Raw genomic sequence first — 21,954 nt, 5'->3', positions numbered from 1 at the left:
GGAAGAACAACTGGTCATATACACTTTCTTACAGTTCAAACAGAGGTCTATGATTGAGAGCATGGGCGAAATATCCCTGTGTTGGTATTTTTTATTTATTTTTTATAATATGTTTATTATTTTACAATAAAAAATCGAATAAAAAAGACAGCAATACTAACAATGACATTCATTGTACTGTTGAATGGGATGGCCAATTTAGAGGACAAAACACAACTTAACTCACACATACACAGAATAAAACTAAATCCTATTAGGTGGTACATGTATAAGAAGACAGCATCTAGTCATTACAAGCAGTGTAGTTAAGCCAAAAATAGATATTGAGTGGAGTACAGCACAGAGTAGCAGCAGATCGTCAGCCCAGTTATGAAGCAGGACGAGACCATTCATCCAGTATCGGCTGCCATATTTTGTAAAACATTGGACTTCTATTGGAGGTATTGTATCGAATCTTTTCCATATGTATTACATTCCCTAAATCCCGTAACCACATTTCAAAGGTGGGTACAGTCTCCAGTTTCCAAAATTGCAATATGAGCCTTTTGGCTAATAGAGTACAAAGAGAGACAGCTTTCCCTTCGTGGTTATTCCCATCAACTGTACCAAACAGAGCGGTCAATGGGTCTGGGGCTAGAGTGTTGGTATTCTTAGGCTAGGAATACATTGCACCTTAGCTCAGAGGAGGCAAGGGTCTGTGCTTCATCTTTGAACACAAGCAGATGATAAGGGCTGGGTCACAAGCCTCTTCACCCTCCCCCATTTCAGGAACAAGTCAATGGGATGTGACAGGGAAGTAATAGTCAAGGGGAGGGTCCGGAAAGGTTGCAGGTTATGTTCAGAAGGGTTTACTTGCCAAAGTCTTGAGCTAACATGAGTTAGTATGTAATACACATGCAATACCATCATACAAATATGGGCGGCAGGGTAGCCTAGTAGTTAGAGCGTTGGACTAGTAACCGAGCTGACAAGGTACAAATCTGTCATTCTGCACCTGAAGAGGCAGTTAACCCACTGTTCCTAGGCCGTCATTGAAAATAAGAATTTGTTCTTAACTGACTTGCCTAGTAAAATAAAGGTAAAATTAAATAAATAAAAAATATACAAGCTTTATACCACTGAATACTCAAATCTGATTAGCAAAAGCTAACGTATAATATGTTGTGTTTGTATGCCGCTACAGCAAAGGTTAAGCAATAGGAATTGCTTATCCAAAGTCAGTGCATTTCAGAGTATCAAATCAATGTCATTAATGCTAAAGAGTTCTTTATCAGTCTTTTTGTTAACGTTGCATCTAGTCTAATTGATGTCAAATGTACACAATGGTCAGTGAGTCCAACAGTGCGTAGAAGAAAGGAGATCTCTGAGGACTTCTAGTGGTCATCTGTATTACCACTCCTGTAAGCATTCTGGTGATAATGATTGACAGTATCATTTAAAACAGCCCTATTTCTAAGTGCTAATGGAATGTAAAAGGTCCAGATGTGTGTGCAATCATTGAGTCAAAATGAAGTTCACATAAATGCTTTTTACAAGAGCAGCAAAAACAGTTATTGTTGATTTGAACACAAACAATAATTATTACATTGATAACCATCTTGAATACTATATACAGTTAACTCTCTCTCTCTCTCTCTCTCTCTCTCTCTCTCTCTCTCTCTCTCTCTCTCTCTCTCTCTCTCTCTCTCTCTCTCTCTCTCTCTCTCTCTCTCTCTCTCTCTCTATCTCTCTCTCTACCCTTCTTCAGGACTTCCACTATGTTTCTCCCTCTACAATTGGGAATATGGCCTCCTCTCCAAGTGAGACCTCCCCCCCAGCACTTCACCACTGAACTGATAAGTCAGCTTCTTCTTTACCTTTTTGACCTCGCCTGTCTTGCCGTAGTTGCGAAGAGCCCGTGCCATCTTCTGGTAGGTCATTTTCTTGCGGTTGCCCTTCTGTACGCCCCACCGATGTGCCAGTGCCTCCTTGTGTTTTGAGGAGAACTGGAAGGTGCCCTTGTCCCTGTCCATCCACCAGATACTGTCCTTCATGTCCCCATTCCTCAGCAGATCCAGCAGGAACTGGTACAGACGGATCTTCTTCTTGTTGCCTATATTAATGTTGATAAAAGTACAAAATGGTTAAACATGCAATGAATCAGTTGAGGATGTTCCCTAACTATGACCTACATGGAGTAGGATTATTGTGACCTCAAAAATAAAAAATATGTGAGATATTAGGTATGCATTTATGAATGAATTCCTTACCCAATTCTCCCCTTGTTACGTGGGCGATGTGGTCCCTCAGACACTCCTCATCAGACACTTCTAGTGGAGGGCTGCGGCCTCCTGGCTCCTCGTCGTCTGAGCTCCTCATCGTCTGAGGAGAGGGGTGCAAGTAGCCCATGGCACGAGGGTAATATGGCACCTTGGACACCACAAACAACAATAACCATGTAGTCATTACAATACAAAACCATCATTACAATTACAATACATTATTTTTGGAGCAGTATTCACTGAGAAATTACAACTAAACAAATGAGATACCAGGCTGATCATGTTATATACACAGTGAGGTGCAAGTGTTATTAATGACGGCAACCGTTTTTACTCCCCCAATCAACTTTCCCCACCACAGGTGGCTGATAGCACCTTAAATTGGGAGGACTGGCACATATGGCAGAATAAATGGAATGGTATCAAACACTCCATTCCAGCCACCTGTGATGCAGAACAAATCCGATTGGTTTCGAACTCTGAATCTTGTAAATAACTTTGAGTTACAAGTTGTAATGTTTTAAAATCATGTTTGTGTTACAGTAGTCAAACAAATGTGACAGTATCTCTAAGATACAACTGGTCTTCTGACTTGAAGCCAAGAGTAAAATGTAGAAAACTAGCAACCTTATGCTGAGCTAATTAGAGCAATAAAGCTAGCTAAGCATTTAGCAACCTCTTAGCTACTCATGTTGAATTTATAAATAGAATGTTGAGTCATAGAATATAGCTAGCTAGGTCTTGAATATACCTGTACATCCCATTTACTTTATCAAAGTATTTAGTTGAATAAGCTATATAAACTTCTGGGGGAAGAAAAGTAAAATGCTAAGCTAAATGTAGCTTAGCTGAGCAGAGACCTACTGCCTTCTAATGTTGAATTATACAATAAAAATAGCTAGCAAGTTAGGTCTCAAATATGCTAGTAGGTCAGTTAATATTTGTTTTATTAAAAGTGTAGTTGAATAAGCAATATCAACAACAACAAAATGGAACAGACTGTTTATGCTACCCTGGGGGCAGAAATGGTAGTTTGGGTCAAGATCACTTGGTGCCCTAAGGGTAGACTTTAAGCAGACTGGAATAAACTGTTTAAATTCTTCCCCGGGGGCAGTAATGTTAATTTGGGTTAAGATCACTTTGGTGCCCTAAGGGCAACCATGGACATATGGTCATTTCCATGTAAAAGGACCCATGAACAACAACATGTGACGTTCATAGGAGAAATTAAGACAGATATACATTTTTCAACCATTTTCCATTTTCCAATTAAAATCATTTTGAAGTAAGACCCCTGCCAACTAATATCAACACTTTCATATTTATATGTTTCTGTCTTCTATAAGGTTAAGAACATTGCCTTGTGCTTTGAAATTCCGTTACCAAAACCCCACATATCTTTAAGATATTTTCTAATTTCTCTCCTTCATGAGGAGGGAGGATAATGAAAGTTCACAGAAATAATAAGTACACCTATCAATTATTATAGTGTTTTTACTGATATCAATTTTGTTCATAAATTATTATGTGATAAAAACTCTAAATTCTGTTACCAAATTGGTAATGGAACTTCCCAAATATCGGTAATGGGATTTCTGCAATTTAATTGGCTACAATGGGAAATCACAGTATTTACAAACCACAGTTGGGTTCACAAGTTTGGAGAACACAGTACTATCCCCAAATAAAAGTAGAGTAGAGTTCAGTACAGTAAAGAAAAGTATAGTATAGTACAGTACCGTTCACTATAATGTAATGTATTGTACTATACTGAACTATGCTCTACTTTACTTTACTCGATTGTACTCTACTGTACTATACTAAACTCTACTCTACTGTACTCTACGGTACTGAACTGTATTGTACTGTACTGAACTCTACTCTACTGTTCTGTGCTCTGCTGTATTGTACTCTACTGAGCTCTTTGGTGATGTACATTTATGTCCAAACTTATGAAACATAGATGTCTATGACTGGTTCAGATTTGGTCCAGTTCGGACCAAGCAAATTTGGTCTCGTTTTGGGGGCAGAGCTCATTAAAATAATAGCTGTTGTGTAGAATAATCCCCAAATATGGATATTTGGATATTGCATATGTATACCTTTCTGTACCTATTTAGAACAGATCCCCATGAAGAGAATGACATTCATATCCATAATTAAGCATTTCTATGTAGTACAGATCAGGTACCCATGATGAAACTTTGTTACCGCAATTCAATTACCCGGTGTAAATCCACTTCACTTGTAGTTCCATAACCAAAATAGATTTTTTCAAAGGTGTCGTGCCATAGCTGACACCCCATTCTTTCTGCAGACATTGTTGAATCCTATTTTGAATTCTTAATTCTGAGTTTTTGGAAAACGTGGACACAAAAAACTGAGGGAGATTTTACAGAAATTCTGTTACCAAACTTTGAATCTGTACAGGTCTTCCAGTAAATGTGTTTTTGTTAAATTTTCTGTGTAAATTGTTAAATGTAGCCCTTGTGCATAGAGTCCTTGTGCACTGTATGGTTTGTTAAACTTTAAAATAAATCAGTTTTGTTTGGCATACATTTTAAGTGAAAAATCTGAGTCGTGGAATTGCCCTTTTCTAAATCCTATCTTCAACCAAACTAACATTTACTGGCATATTTGAGACCTAGCTAGCTATCACTATTCTTTGACTCAACATTAGTAAAATATAGCTATCTGCTAGCCAACTCGTTCTGTTTAGCTTAGCATTTTATTTTGATGCCCATGGAGTAGCATAACTATCCATCCCTGTTGTTTTTTGTCATATAGCTTATTCAACTTAACATTTCAATAAAGCAAATGTTACCTGACTTACTTGTATATTTGACACCTAATTAGCTATAGTAGTTATATTTTTTCCTTCAACATGAGTAGCTAAGGTTGATAAATGCTTAGCTAACTAGCTTGCTCTGATTATCTTAGCATGTCGCTGCTAGCTTGCTGCATTTGACTGTTTCAAGTCAGGAGAACAGTTGTATCTTAGAGGTATTGTCACGTTTGTCTGACTACCCATAATAACAACTTGTAACTCAAAGTTTTATTTACATGATTCTCAGTTTAAACCTTCGCCATGTTTTTAAGAGCAGTATATCTGTTAACCTTGACCTGTTTCTTGACGATATAATCATCTCAAGTTAGCCCAGCGGTGGCAAAGATTATAGGGCACCTCCCCGCTGCATGATGTGTGATGTGTGGTTGCTGTTACAGCAGTTTGAATGTTTGGCCGTGCAAAATCCTGTCCAAGCATTCAGCACACAGTTCTAAAAACCCACTGTTTCTACTCTGAGGCAGTATGTCAGTTCCATTCACAAATAGAAAAGGCATCTTTAAGGATATTCTCATCCACACTCATTAATTAATGCTCTCTGTTTAAAGTGTAATATTTACAATGTTACAATTTAAGATTTTACACTAAGAAGACTGACAATGATTTGTGTGTGTGTGTGTGTGTGTGTGTGTGTGTGTGTGTGTGTGTGTGTGTGTGTGTGTGTGTGTGTGTGTGTGTGTGTGTGTGTGTGTGTGTGTGTGTGTGTGTGTGTGTGTGTGTGTGTGTGTGTGTGTGTGTGTGACATAATGTTGGGGAGGCCACTTCTGTTTAAAAATATATATTATTTTTTCATCAGCCGTTAGTGAGTTGGCAAATTATAGTTCTGTAGCAACACCAGCAGGCCCCAGTTAGGAAAAGGCCACAATATCAAACCATCTGTGTGTAGGCGCACCCTACATCCTCCACGCAACACAGCTCACCAGTAACAAACAGTAGCCCAGATACACCTTTCATAGTCATATCTTTATCTGAAGCCAGATGGTTGATTTTATGTTTACCTGTTATTAAACCTTTCTGAAGCATTGCTATTGCACTAGAGGGGACATGTAAATAAATTATGCTACTTACTTTAGTCCTGAACATTCAGAACATTCTCTATTAGTCATGTACACTACATCTGCTTGAAAAGAATGACCAACTCCAACGCTCTGTCTGTGTTAGAGGAAAAGAGGGGTCAGGGGGTGGGCTCACCGGTGGGGGTAGGGCATGGTTGTGTCCCCCAAGGCCAGGGTCCAGAGAGAGAGTGTCAACATCGCTGTAACGAGCCATACTGGGTAGATGTAGTTGCTGGACACTCTGGAGCTCAGTGAAGTGGCCCCCTGGGAGGTTGTCAAAGTCCAGAGGATGGGCATGATGAGTGGTGTGATAGTCCCAGTGATCTGAGTAGAGAGAAACATTTTTTTTGTTTAAAAAGTGTTCAGCAAAATATTTTAGGCAGTTTCCTGTTCACACATCTTTGCTTTGGCAGTTGTCTTTTTCTTTCTTTTTAGCCCGAATGTCACAAATGTGTTAAAAGTTTCCGCATGTACACATGTTTTAGTGATCTGTTGTGTTCGGTCCTGACACTGCACCAGAGACTTGCCATTATTATTTTGTAATAATTTAGTTTGTTAAATGGAGCAAAGACTATATAATTCTACAGCTCGTACTAGTAAATACCAGTTTATTCTTGGCAGTAGGATCAGTTGATTACAGGAGAAAATACAACTGAACCTCTCCATTTCAATAAACCCCAGGGGGGGAAAGTTGTTCTACGACTGTAGGTTGAGTGCCTGACAGAAATGGCATCTGTTTCCTGTACTCCATGGGGGCAATATGGTTGGCTCCAGCTGCAGTGTCTTGATACCTTTTATGTAGAGTATTGTCTTTAATATAGCTACTGTGTGTGATTTCCTCAGGCCTGGTCAAACACATATCTAGTTGGGCCGGCACTTTTCACTTCCGTATAAGTGATATTCAGATTGTTTATTTCATCTACAATTATGTGATGGTAAGTTCATCAGAGAAAGGGAAATTAATTAAAAAAATATATCATTGTATCATAGTTATGAAGATTATCAATAGATAATACAAGAGGTATTAATACTAGGAAAAATGTTGTAGTGTTTTAAAGCTCACCTCCTTGACTCTCTGCATCGATGACATAGGGATATGAATATTCTGACATCTGTTGTCTATAGATGTCGGGTTCGTACATGTCTTCTGATGGCTGTTAAAACAACAATAATATCCTCAACTGAAATCATAACAAAACTTCACATAATGTTTTACTATTGTTTCCAAGGAACTGACACTCAACATCTATATACACATTTTATTTCTTCCCTTGATAATGTTTGTTGATAATGACATTGTTGAACAACATTTTGAGCTTTTTAAACTTCATTGACATTTACTACAATAATTTAGCTGTTTTTTTTCATGGTCGGTCATAACCTTACAAAATTGATTTTTGTGAAACAAAACATATTGTTATATGTATAAACTATTATGTTAAAAATATTGTTATTTTGACAGTATGTAGACCACAAAAGTACCAACATTGTGTACCAGTTTAAGAGTTTGAACATTAATGACGTTACAGTAATCTATTAACATATTTTAATTCATTATCATAACTTGAAAAATGTAACGTTAATATGAAATTCAAACTTGAATTCAGTGAGCTTACAATGCTTGAGATGCATTTTCTGTATAAGTATATCCTGTGGTATATAAACAAGTACATAAGCTCAACAAATAACCACATACCTGTATATACTTGGGCCTATAACTGAATTAACACAAATTGTTTGACACATTGTGTACTTACAGGACCAGGTGAGATGAGGTACCCCTCCATTCTGTACGGATGCAACATGAAGGCTTCTTCTTGAACCGACCTACTTCAGGCACTTAGCTTCAATTGTTTCTCACACTCTTTCAAAACGTTTCCCGCACCATTGCACAACGTTTACCAAATTTCCTCTCACCAAACGAAACCCAAAATGTCTCCCTCTGCCTACACAGCTTTATCCACTTGTAAGTCAAGCTACTCTCTGGGACTCAAATTTTGTATTAAAAAAATAAAATAAATTAGCCCTACTCAATGACTGAAAATTAAAAGGGAACCTGATATTTTGACTTCTGTATATCTTTGTGGGTGTACACATCTCAGTGTGTCTGGTGGCGGTTCCTGGTCATTGGTGATTTGTCAGGGGGAGATTCTAACATCTCACATTTATTAAGGCTCAATTGCGTCGCCTCCCAAACCAGCCAATCATTTCAAGGCCTGTCTCAACTGTCAAGTCTTTTAGCATAGCATCATCTGTCAGTGGGCAGCATCTTTGCATCTCATTGTGACCAAATTTCGCCAAACACATTTTTTTTTTTTTTTTGTGGCTAAAGTGCAGGTATCCATATTCATATGCCTTGCATACACTATGGAAATCTAGATGAATATTACAAATATAATATTAAACCTGTTTACCATGTTTCAATGCCAGATAACTAAACATTGTCATTTCACATTTTAAATTGGTTTAATTCCTACTTCTCAGACCAGTATCAGTGTGTACATTGGATGTGGTGTTCAGCAAGGTTCGGCACTTGTACCCCTGTTATTCCCTATACTATGCTATCCCTTCAAATAAACGTAGTGGTGTACATATGTCAATTAAAAAACAGACCAGTAGCTTGAGTTGTAGCCATATCAATGGAATAATGACTCACATACATCAATGAATTCTGCTGCATTTCTGTCCAAACAACTGTTTTATCTGTGTGTAGATTAGCTGGACAGATAATCATGCCACTTCCTTTTTGCAATCCTGCAACAGCTGTGGAGATTAAGGGAGAGGAGATAAAACACCTCCTGTGACAATAGTAGTGTTGGTGGGGGGATTCTTGAGAAATCGTAAATATAATATTTTCTGACCAAATGTGTTTTTCTCACCAAAATATTCTTCCTCACAATGGGTACAGTAGCTCTGCTACTAGACTCAGATTACCCTATTACCTGACCCTATGGTCTGGCTTACAGGACACAGTATGAGAATGCCTTTTTTATCCAAGACTAGGCAGTGTCTGGGAAACCAGCCCTATCTGTCTCAGGTATCTCTCCCTGACACAACATCTCTGTTTTAACTTGAAGAGAAGTGAGGACACAAGCCAAGCCTCCACTGACAGGCTTGTGTAGATTTTGGACAGCGGAAGAGTGCATCAGTCTGATAATGACCAGGTACTTGAAATACTGTAGATAGTAAGATTCAAATCACACTGAAAATAATTTTTGGAATGATTATTACATTCCCTTGGTTGTTCAAAGCTTAATATAACATACAACCAAAAACCCTGTAGTCAATATTGTTTTTATTATAGATGTCCATGTATTCTATTGTTTTTCCTCTCCTTTATCTCTATCAAAGACTGTGTTGAATTTTCTGTGAATTGTTATAAACTTATCTGATAATGTTTTGATGTGCTACGTAGCACCAAATACAATGCGTTCTTTGTTTAATAATCAACATTAACAAAGGCAAACAATCAGTTTGACTTACTGGTTGCAGTATAACAATCTTAATTTGGTAGTCCTGTGCATTTGATGTTGGTGTACATTGTTGGATTTTGATTTACGTGGCTTTTCAGTTTGCCTTGCTTGCATGGTCTGGGGTTATAATTTGAGTCCCCTGCATCCTTCTCTACCACTTGTAGGTCTGCTAAAACCACACAGCCTGTCCATGGCCCCCATGTTAATCACAGCTGTTTGAGCAAAACTGATGACATTTAGTATTAATACACTATGTGCGTTACAGTAAGCCCAGCACGCTATTTTCACCACGGCTATTTTCAGAGCACACAACGACTCTCTTTTTGAATATATATTTTTGAATATATATTTTTTTCTCTAACACAAAAATATGCTGCTTTGTCAGAAATCATTCAGGTTTCCCAGATCTGTTTAAAACTATTAGGTGGAGATCGGTGGACATCTCAGTAAGAGGTCGGTCCTTCAGCCTCATGGACAGCACTATAGTTAGTTTGACGAGTATGATATAGTGTAATTTCTGTTCCCCTGTACCTTGCTTTACAGAGTACATCCACATACACGTCTACTACATACTACATAAGGCGTCAGATTACTAGGCCTTCGAACAGCTAAGATGAAACCTAAACAGGCATCATTGTGCTCATCCCATTTTGTGAAAGACAAGAACACACTTTCAATTCTGTGTTTGAATGAATGGCTCAATACATAAAATGCGTGTTTCTCACAGTGCAAAAACTGACAGGAAATAGGCAGATAACATTCAAACACAATCAGGCCTATAATTTGGTTTAACATTTCTACTGTTAGTCAACTTCAGTCTTGACCATCATCATCATCACACACACACACTATGTAAAAGAGGAACTGGGAAATTCTCTTTTAGATTCAGTTCCTTATGGGGGGGGTTGCTGTGAATGACTCCATTTGTGTGTCTAAACTTCAGTATGATCTAGGCCACAAAACTTAAAATATAAATCTACAGGGGTATTTCAGTGATTGTCTTGTCTGATCACATTGGGCCTTTTCATACAGTAAGGAAACATCATACGTATCGTATCTTATCAGTCCCTGACAGATCAGACCAGCTTCTTTCTTTGGTAAAACACAGTAAATAAAATGTCTACTGTGTTTGGTTTCCACCAACGACTTGTGGACAAAGAGCCTGGACCCAGATAAAGTCTTTTACTGGAATATAAATACTTAATTAATGGCAATACTTCATAAAACATGCTTTTTAATACAAAACTAGGTCTGGGAAACCAGCCCAGAAGTTCAGAGTGCAACTTCGCTACAGGCACGCGGATGCTGTTGTGTTTACTGTATCACTTGCACCCATGGACGCTTTGGTTTTAGGCTACGAAAGCGAGCGACTGAGTACTCGACAACTTGAGATGTTTTAATGCAGTTATGTTCACAAGATGCATATCTCTGATGGCTAAAGCATCCTTATAAGCAAGCAGTAATATTGACACCTCTTATTTCACAGCCCCCTATGTCTTTAATACCCTGAGTTCTCAGGGCCGCAGTGTGACATTAGTACTAATTTAGCAGTACAGAAAATACACTGGAGGGGGACTCAACTTACTGTTTTGAGTTAAAATAATAGAATACACAAGGTGCAATTTTGACATGTGGTTTTGCATCAGCAGTTTTTCTATTGTTATGTCAGTCACTGACAGTCAGTCAATTAGCCCATGTCAGCTGAATATTTTTTGATTGTTATGAGTCTAGCGGCCAGCTACTGTATCTACATTTCTAGTAATCATGGTCCAATTACTAACTGGGGAGCCCCCATTGATTTTGTTTGTCACTCTTACTCAAATATCATGTTAAAAAACTGCAACCATTTATCTCCACCCAATGGCAAAAGTAGTAGAATTGCATGAAAAGTTAGATATTGCAGCTTACATTTTTTTCACTCTGCTGCAAAATGTTTTGCTTGCAAAGGTGGCACCCCTTTGCAAGCAGAGTCTTTTGCAACTGACTGCATGTGTGGGTATGGATGTGGGTACGCAGACCGAGTTCAGATGTTTTGCGGACCCATCCCCATCCCTGGTCTAAACTAATTTGAATGTATTTTTTAAATATTTTTTACAGGCTACAGTTGAAGTGGGAAGTTTACATGCACTTAGGTTGGAGTCATTAAAACTCATTTTTCAACCACTCCACATATTTCTTGTTAACAAACTACAGTTTTGGCAAGTTGGTTAGGACATCTACTTTGTGCATGACACAAATAATTTTTCCAATAATTGTTAACAGACAGGTTATTTCACTTATAATTCACTGTATCACAATTCCAGTGGGTCAGACGTTTACATACACTAAGTTGACAGCTTGGAAAATTCCAGAAAATGATGTCATGGCTTGAGAAGCATCTGATAGGCTAATTTACATAATTTGAGTCAATTGTAGGTGTACCTGTGGATGTATTTCAAGGCCTACCTTCAAACTCATTGCCTCTTTGCTTGACTACATGGGAAAATCAAAAGAAATCAGCCAAGACTTCAGAAAATAAATTGTAGACCTCTGCAAGTCTGGTTCATCCTTGGGAGCAATTTCCAAACACCTGTACAAACAATAGTACGCAAGTATAAACATCATGGGACCATGCAGCCGCCATACCGCTCAGGAAGGAGACGCGTTCTGTCTCCTGGAGATGAACGTACTTTGGTGTGAAAAGTGCAAATCAATTGAATAACAGCAAAAGACCTTGTGAAGATGCTGGAGAAAACATGTACAAAAGTATCTATAGCCACAGTAAAACAAGTCCTATATCGACATACCTGAAAGGCCGCTCAGCAAGGAAGAAGCCACTGCTCCAAAACTGCCATAACCGGACTACGGTTATGTTTGTTATGTTATGTTTGGAGGAAAAAGGGGGAGACTTGCAAGCTGAAGAACACCATCCCAACCGTGAAGCACGGGGGTGGCAGCATCATGTTGTGGGGGTGCTTTGCTGCAGGAGGGTCTAGTGCACTTCACAAAATAGATGGAATCATGAGGTAGGAAGATTATGTGGATATATTGAAGCAACATCTTAAGCCATCAGTCAGGAAGTTAAAGCTTGGTCGCAAATGGGTCTTCCATATGGACAATGACCCCAAGCATACTTCCAAAGTTGTGGCAAAATGGCTTAAGGACAACACAGTCAAGGTATTGGAGTGGGCATCACAAAGCCCTGACCTCAATCCTATAGAAAATTTGTCGGCAGAACTGAAAAAGCATGGAAGCCTACAAATCTGACTCAGTTACATCAGCTCTGTCAGGAGGAATGGGCCAAAATTCACCCAACTTATTGTGGGAAGCTTATGAAGGGCTACCCGAAACGTTTGACCCAAGTTAAACTATTTAAAGGCAATGCTACCAAATACTAATTGAGTGTATGTAAACTTCCGACCCGCTGGGAATGTGATGCAAGAAATGAAGGCTGAAATAAATCATTATCTCTACTATTATTCTGACAATTCACATTCTTAAAATAAAGTAGTGATTCACTGACATTTTCAACATGTCCCTGATTGAGTCTATAATACCAACATGTTTCAAGCAGATCACCATAGTCCCTGTGCCCTAGAACAAAGGCAACCTGCCTAAATGACTACAGACCCGTAGCACTCACGTGCGTAGCCATGAAATGCTTTGAAAGGTTGGTAATGGCCCACATCAACACCATTATCCCAGAAACCCTAGATCCACTCCAATTTGCATACCGCCCAAACAGATCTACAGATGATGCAATCGCTACTGCACTCCACTCTGCCCTTCCCCCCCTGGACAAAAGGAACACTTAAGGGAGAATGCTATTCATTGACTACAGCTCAGCGTTCAACACCATAGTACCCTCAAAGCTCATCACTAAGCTAAGGATCCTGGGACTAAACACCTCCCTCTGCAATTGGATCCTGGACTTCCTGACTGGCCGCCCCCAGGTGGTGAGGGTAAGTAGCAACATATCTGCCACGCTGATCCTCAACACTGGAGCTCCCCAGGGGTGCGTGCTCAGTCCCCTCCTGTACCCCCTGTTCACCCATGACTGCATGGCCAGGCACGACTCCAACACCATCATTAAATTTGCAGACGACACAACAGTGGTAGACCTGATCACCGACAATGACGAGACAGCCTATAGGGTCGAGGTCAGAGACCTGGCTGGGTGGTGCCAGAATATCCCTCAACGTAACCAAAACTAAGGAGATGATTGTGGACTACAGGAAAATGAGGACCGAGCATGCCCCCATTCTCATCGATGGGGCTGTAGTGGAGCAGGTTGAGAGCTTCAAGTTCCTTGGTGTCCACATCAACAACAAACTAGAATGGTCCAAACACACCAAGACAGTTGTGAAGAGGGCACGACAAAGCCTATTCCCCCTCAGGAAACTAAAAAGATTTGTCATGGGTCCTGAGATCCTCAAAAGGTTCTACAGCTGCAACATGTAGAGCACTGCCTGGTACGGCAATTGCCCGGCCTCTGACCACAAGGCACTACAGAGGGTAGTGCGTACGGCCCAGTACATCACTGTGGCTAAGCTGCTTGCCATCCAGGATCTCTACACCAGGCGGTGTCAGAGGAAGGCCCTAAAAATTGTAATACACCCAAGCCATAGACTGTTCTCTTTACTACTGCCAAGTCTTGGACAAAAAGGCTTCTCACCAGTTTTTACCCCCAAACCATAAGACTCCTGAACAGGTAATCAAATGGCTACCCAGACTATTTGCATTGTGTGCTACCCCCCAACCCCTCTTTTTACACTGCTGCTACTCTCTGTTTATCATACATGCATAGTCACTTTAACTATACATTCATGTACATACTACCTCAATTGGGCCGACCGACCAGTGCTCAAGCACATTGGCTAACCGGGCTATCTGCATTGTGTCCCACCCACCACCCGCCAACCCCTCTTTTACGCTACTGCACCTCTCTGTTCATCATATATGCATAGTCACTTTAACCATATCTACATGTACATACTACCTCAATCAGCCTGACTAACCGGTGTCTGTATGTAGCTTCGCTACTCTTATATCCTTGCTACTGTATGTAGCCTGTCTTTTTACTGTTGTTTTATTTCTTTACCTACCTATTGTTCACCTAAAACCTTTTTTGCACTATTTGGTTAGAGCCTGTAAGTAAGCATTTCACCTGTTGTATTCGGCGTGCGTGACAAATAAACTTTAATTCGATCCTAACGGACCTAAAACAGGGAATTTTTACTAGGATTAAATGTCAGGAATTATGAAAAACTGAGTTTAAATGTATTTGGCTAAGATGTATGTAATTTTCCGACTTCAACTGTATAATAGTGGCAAAAGTATTCTTAAGGATTGCAAAATAGTCACAATGTAGGCCTACATTTCTAGTCAGGACTATATCTGGCTTTAACTGATACCTTTGATTACTTATATGTCATAATCTGTCAGTTTAATTCGGACAGACAGAGAGCCTCTACCAGACCTCTGTGGCTTCACACTTTCGGGTCACGAGAACTACCCACAGACCCTCTCACAAGGGGATGACATGCAAGACCACTGACTGTGGAAAACAGGATACATAGACCGTCGCAACAGGAAATGTTGCACTCCGTCTATCTATTCTGTTTGACCAAAATTTCTCCAGATCAATGTCCACACTGTGCTGGTTTTGACATAAATTACGTAATCATCCTCTGACAAACTCTCTTGAACAACTAGAGTAATTTAGCTTGAATAGTTGGAAACATGTTATAGCCCAGTAAAACTTTCGCTCACACTTTATTTGGATAGTCCGGATTTTCCAACTCACTAGGTTGATAAGCAACTTCTTGCTAAGGTCATGGTTAGGGTTAGGTTCAGAATAAGGGTTAGGATAATGGTTAGGTTTAGAGCTAAGGTTAGTAGATAGTTAGTTGAAATGTAACTGATAGTGTCTGTAGAGCATCTACAGATGGACTATCCAAATAGTGTTACCAAACATTCTTCATTCTAGTTATTATTTAAAGAGTACTGTTATTAGTTTTGAAGTGATAACAACATATTCTAAACCAAGTAATTACATTTAGAAGAAACAGATGAAGACAAATGTGGACACAAAGTATTATCTGCCAGTGATGACCATAGGTCTACTGCCTAGATGTTAGCTAAAGATAATGTTTAAAGGTCCATTTTTACTCTTGATGTAACCCATTGACTCTCAGTCAAAGATAAAATATACTATTAATGATCAACAAGGGTAAATTAGCATTTATTATTTAACAACTTATTATGCAAGACTATCAAATCAAATAATGGATAAGGATAAAATGCAAACAACTGTAACCCAGTGATCTACAAAGGCCAAATTGCCTCTGTCATTACATCAACTTTTTCCTTCATTCAATAAAAAGTAGCAAGAATACCAACACTAGTTATACAGATATATCTCTGAGCTGAAACCAGCAGAAAAACATATTTCATAACATTACAATCTGTATCAAAGGATGCTCATGGGAAGAAACGCCTCCTGTCTCTCTCAGTCCAGCCAGCCTCACTCTTACCGTCACTAAGTCTTCCAGGAGCAGCATGGATAGTAGTACTCTCTCTGTGAATGCAGGAGAATCTCATTCAGTCGGTTAAAGCAAATTGCCACAGAGGGCAAGAAATCTGAGATTTCTATAACTCACTGAATTAACTAGGGAACTAAAAACTTCCTTAATTTTAGCAATTTAAGATGGAACTCAAAAGATTTTCTTCTTCTTCTCCTTCTTCCTTAAACCAGATGGTAACTAAACAGCTTGCCACAAAGCAAAGCTTGATTAGAGGTAGTGGTCGATGTAGTCGTCTGTGATCTGATTTCTGCTCACTCTGTGGAGCCACTTGCTCCTTCCAGGCCTTATACTGCAGGTGCAATCCAGTAGTATGCCATAGAATCCATTAGATTACCATATGATGAACTGAACACCAAGGGCCCTTATTGATTTGGATGTATATCAGAGAGTTGTTTATAATAGAACGGAGTGGACACACTGCAACGGGAGTGGGTTATCCAAATGTAAGTCGTAGTTATTTGTTTTGTCTACTGTCTACCAAGAAAATAAATAACTGGTTGTATGCATATGTCGGAGGATAATCAGAATATCAGATCCCAAAAAAACATTCTCAAAAAAAGAGAGCAACTGTCAAGAAAATTATGGTTTTGAGGGCAAGGCCAGAATAGACAGGCCGCAGAGAGGACCCTGACCCTGTTTTACTGCCTGACTGTCACCAGCAGTTTCGTTGGCCGTCATCTCTTTCACAATGTCATGGAGCCGCCCCTGACAGGCGTGCAAGGGGACATCCAGATTTCTCACTTCTTATTCCCGATTCCTCATTTTCCCCAATGCACTCGGCTTTACAAGATCCAACCATCAGACAAGGCTTGGATAGAAGATAAAGTTAAATCACATGGCCGATTGACAAGCACGCACACACGCACGCACGTGTGTGCACACTATGTTTTTCCATTAAACTCTGCTTCATGTACCCTTGTCCCACCAGCCATAAGTTCCTGTTTCTATATGCATTGCTCAAGTCAGCCAGGGATGACTCATAGTGCGAACATTATTCATGTTTTCTTTTATCTTAACCTCTCACAAACAATCTGCATGTGTTCTCAAGGCCCTCGTGTGTCCTTTGTGTTGCACAAAAACATTTCCTTTGAAGATGGTAGGGATAAAAACACAGCAAACAGAGGACATAGAAGGCACAGTATGTGGGTATGTACGGTGTATTGTGGTGGAAGGTGGGGTGTGTGTTTTTTTGTTTGGAAAAGTTGGAAATGCCAGAGCCCATACGTGTCTGCAAGCAGGAGTTGTGACAGAGAGAGCTTTCAATTGTGCAAATATGGGATATACATTTGAAAATAGATGATAAATATTGACTGATCATGATGGAACGGTCCCCAACCCTGTACCCTAGACACCCACCTGAGCGACCCACACACTAAGGAGAAATCCTTATCTGTTTTAAAGGCGTACTGAAAGTAGCCTATATGCAGCCAAGACAGAAAAACAAAGGTGGTCAGTGACCCACTAAAGCAGCACTGCCCCCTCAAGTATCTGAGCCTGCATTGCAGGATTGGTCCAATAAAGCCAAAGCCCCCGGATGGCTGAGCATAATATACAAGGAATTTCTCAAAGCTGCTAATGAGAACCTTGATGACCTTGTACCTAGTCGGTAGGGATTATGCTGGGGTGCCCCCACCCAGGTAGTGTCAGTGCTGGCAACATTAGCTGCAGTAACCCATGGGGAGGGGATCACACTTGAACAATCAGAGAAGGAGCTAATTATTGTGGCCCCTGTGGGACAAATTGGAAAATATTCTGAACAGGGGACCAGTGTGTGTGTGTTTCAGGGTAGGGGGGTGTATCTGAACGCCATCAATTAGGACTTTATATTGGTTAATCATTCTCCCCATTGTTGCTCAATTTGCATGCCTTCTCAAACAGCTACAATTGTACAGTTGAAGTTGGAAGTTAACAAATACCTTAGCCAAATACATTTAAACTCAATTTTTCACAATTCCTGACATTTAATCCTAGTAAAAATTCCCTGTTTTAGGTCAGTTAGGATCACCACTTTATTTTAAGAGTGTGAAATGTCAGAATAATAGTCGAGAGAATGATTTATTTCAGCTTTTATTTCTTGCATCGCATTTCCAGTGGGTCGGAAGTTTACACTCAATTAGTATTTGGTAGCATTGCCTTTAAATTGTTTAACTTTGGTCAAACGTTTTGTGTAGCCGTCCACAAGCTTCCCACAATAAGTTGGGTGAATTTTGGCCCATTCCTCCTGACAGAGCTGGTGTAACGGACACAGGTTTGTAGGTCTCATTGCTCGCACAAGCTTTTTCAGTTCTCCCCACAAATTGTCTATAGGGTTGAGGTCAGGGCTTTGTGATGGCCACTCCAATACCTTGACTGTGTTGTCCTTAAGCCATTTTGCCACAACTTTGGAAGTATGCTTGGGGTCATTGTCCACTTGGAAGACCCATTTGCAACCAAGCTTTAACTTCCTGATTGATGTCTTGAGATGTTGCTTCAATATATCCACATAATTTTCCTACCTCATGACGCCAACTATTTTGTGAAGTGCACCAGTCCCTCCTGCAACAAAGCACCCCCACAACATGATGCTGCCACTCCTGTGCTTCACGGTTGGGATGGTGTTCTTCGGCTTGCAAGCATCCCCTTTTTCCTCCAAACATAAGCATGGTCATTGTGGCTAAACAGTTGTATTTTTGTTTCATCAGACCAGAGGACATTTCTCCAAAAAGTGCAATCATTGTCCCCATGTGCAGTTGCAAACCCTAGTCTGGGATTTTTATGGCGGTTTTTGGAGCAGTGGCTTCTTCCTTGCTGAACGGCCTTTCAGGTTATGTCGATATAGGACTTGTTTTACTGTGGATGGAGATACTTTTGTACCCGTTTCCTCCAGCATCTTCACAAGGTAATTTGCAGTTGTTCTGGGATTGATTTGCACTTTTCGCACCAAAGTACATTCAACTCTAGGAGACAGAACGTGTCTCCTTCCTGAGCGGTATTACAAGCTGCGTGGTCCCATGGTGTTTATACTTGCGTACTACTGTTTGTACAGATTAACGTGGTAACTTCAGGCTTTTGTAAATTGCTCCCAAGGATGAACCAGACTTGTGGAGGTCTACAATATATTTTCTGAGGTCTTGGCTGATTTATTTTGATTTTCCCATGATGTCAAGCAAAGAGGCAATGAGTTTGAAGGTAGGCCTTGAAATACATCCACAGGTACACCTACAATTGACTGAAATTATGTAAATTAGCCTATCAGAAGCTTCTAAAGTCATTACATCATTTTCTTGAATTTTCCAAGCTGTTTAAAGGCACAGTCAATTTAGTGTATGTAATCTTCTGACCCACTGGAATTGTGATACAGTGAATTATAAGTGAAATAATCTGTCTGTTAACAATTGTTGGAAAAATGACTTGTGTCATGCACAAAGTAGATGTCCTAACCGACTTTCCAAAACTATAGTTTGTTAACAAGAAATTTGTGGAGTGGTTGAAAAATAAGTTTTAATGACTCCAACCTAAGTGTATGTAAACTTCCGACTTCAACTGTATATGCATTCGCATATCAAGTCTCTCTTGAGTTGGGCTCAGGGATGTTTGTGGGGGAAGGGTAGGGAGTGTGTGTGTGTGTGTGTGTGTGTGTGTGTGTGTGTGTGTGTGTGTGTGTGTGTGTGTGTGTGTGTGTGTGTGTGTGTGTGTGTGTGTGTGTGTGTGTGTGTGTGTGTGTGTGTGTGTGTGTGTGTGTGTGTGTGTCTGTGTGTGTGTGTGTCCCACATCTGTTGCTATGGGGCAATAATGTTAGGGACAATACAGGAGGAATCACAATAATTGTTTGCCAAAATAATAATTACTTGCCAAAAATGAAATGTTTGTAATTTCACGCCTGGTTATAGGTAAAAATCCTTCATATGAACTGACAACATTATTACGCATATTATTTGTTAATTTTGGAAATAAATTAAGACATGTAAGAATTTTTAATATACATTATATTTACCCCCAAAATATGGGGAATTGGAAATGATGCAGACAATTACATTGATGGAAGCTACAATCTATCTGCAATATTAAAGCTAATCTACCCCCTTAAAAAATGTGTCTGCATCATTTAAAATATATAGAATAAAAGAGTAGAAACAGTGTTATAGATTAATGTCATACTTTTTCTTGATACAATGTTTTATTCTAATCACACACTCAGGCAGGTATTTGAAAGAGGTCTCTGAGCACTACTCACCCATCCTTGGACAGGTGCTGTCTAAAGAAGTCATTGGCAGTTAGTTTGGCGGCCTTCTCTGGAGTGACCAGAGTCAGGTTCACAGCAGCACCTATTGGTCAAAGAAGAGAGGCGCAGAATCACACACAAACGTGTGGGCGCACATACACATGCACGCACACACACTTCTATTGGTGTGTCAATCAGTATGGATCTCACAAATAATCTTACGGAAGAGTTATCATTACAGAGGAAATCTTCTGAATCAACAGAGTATTTATGGAAATTCACCCTCATTCCCAGGCTCAAGAGAGAGAGAGAGAGAGAGCCGTCTGGTGGACGAGATTACTGAGTGCCGTACCTTAGAATATCTAGAAACTTCTGTACTGTAACTGTCAAATGCATCATCTGCTGGTCGAACTAGAAAGGCATGATGATACAGTGTAGGCCGCATGACATTTTTGTCAGGAGTCAATTTGTATTCCATAGATCATGGCGTTAACTGCATCATGAATCATAATGCCTGGGTCCCCAATATTTACTTCACCATCCATCACCTTCCAGGTCACTGGTACAGTGTGAATAAAACAACACAAGCCTTGAAAACTTTTTGGCACAGAGGGTGCCTTTTTGCCCTGAAGGCACAGTTTCTGTCCCATTTGGCTGCATTTAAATAAGCTCTCCGATTTTGAAAGCACAATATGGATGTATAATCATGTTCACTATGATTTCTTAATCAACATTAACGTGTTATTGCCCTGGTGGAATTATCTACCCCCTAAAAGAATGTTTAATGACATTTCATTTTTCACCATATAATATAATAAAAGAGTAGTGCTGCGGTCTAAGACACTGCATCTCAGTGCAAGAGGTGTCACTACAGTCCCTGGTTCAAATCCAGGCTGTATCACATCAGGCCTTGATTGGGAGTCCCATAGGGCGCGCACAATTGGCCCAACGTCGTCTGGGTTTGGCTGGGGTAGGCCGTCATTGTAAAAAATAATTTGTTCTTAACTGACTTGCCTAGTTAAATAACATAAATAAATACAAATATAAATCTTTCGATTTTCTATTGCGGTGACCTTATAGGCTACTTACTATTTGGTGTAAGGTGTAAAGTAACTAATTACAAATATACTCTCGTTACTGTCACTGAGTACTTATACTTTTTTGGAGTATTTTTCAAGTCATTCATTTTACTTCTACTATAGTGAAATGTCATTTAAGTACTCTTTCCACAACTGTATTTAAGATACATGACTGATACAAACATTCACATGAAACAGAAGCATTATTACTGGACATAAGCCTACAGCACTACAGGCTAATGTCAAACCTGGGGTGTAGCCATTACACCGATTCTGTTGCAAAGCGTTTGGCAACAGCAACCGTTCACTCTAAACGGAAAACGCAAAGGAGTTTATATTGGACAAATCCAGGTAGGTGCTCTCCGTTTGCTCTGTTTGGTTCTTAAACGGTAAACCGTTTCCGTAATGAATAGACCCCAGAAACCTACATCGCGAACATAAGTGCCTAAACTACATTTTGTCATCCCTCCTGTC

At 39.7% G+C, this 21,954-nt stretch overlaps 1 protein-coding gene and 1 long non-coding RNA gene across 2 annotated transcripts; both read right to left on the bottom strand.

Annotated features, from left to right (window-relative positions):
- Positions 1-73: 73 nt before the first annotated feature.
- Positions 74-10,486, bottom strand: LOC118360183 (transcription factor PU.1-like). Its single transcript, XM_035739421.2, has 5 exons — positions 7,919-10,486; positions 7,225-7,315; positions 6,298-6,485; positions 2,250-2,409; positions 74-2,092 (listed from the first exon to the last, which is right to left on the bottom strand). Exons 1-5 carry the CDS (start codon positions 7,964-7,966, stop codon positions 1,770-1,772), a joined length of 810 nt encoding a protein of 269 aa, XP_035595314.1. The 5' UTR covers positions 7,967-10,486; the 3' UTR covers positions 74-1,769.
- A 4,883-nt stretch (positions 10,487-15,369) lies between these two features.
- On the bottom strand, positions 15,370-21,795 carry LOC127912852 (uncharacterized). The gene is made up of 2 exons (XR_008083691.1): positions 20,414-21,795; positions 15,370-16,193 (listed from the first exon to the last, which is right to left on the bottom strand). It is a non-coding gene; the product is annotated as an uncharacterized LOC127912852 (long non-coding RNA).
- Positions 21,796-21,954: the final 159 nt, after the last annotated feature.

Source organism: Oncorhynchus keta, chromosome 2, assembly GCF_023373465.1.
Source record: "Oncorhynchus keta strain PuntledgeMale-10-30-2019 chromosome 2, Oket_V2, whole genome shotgun sequence".
Taxonomy (NCBI): Eukaryota; Metazoa; Chordata; class Actinopteri; order Salmoniformes; family Salmonidae; genus Oncorhynchus; species Oncorhynchus keta.
This window is presented reverse-complemented; position numbering and strand designations above follow the sequence as displayed.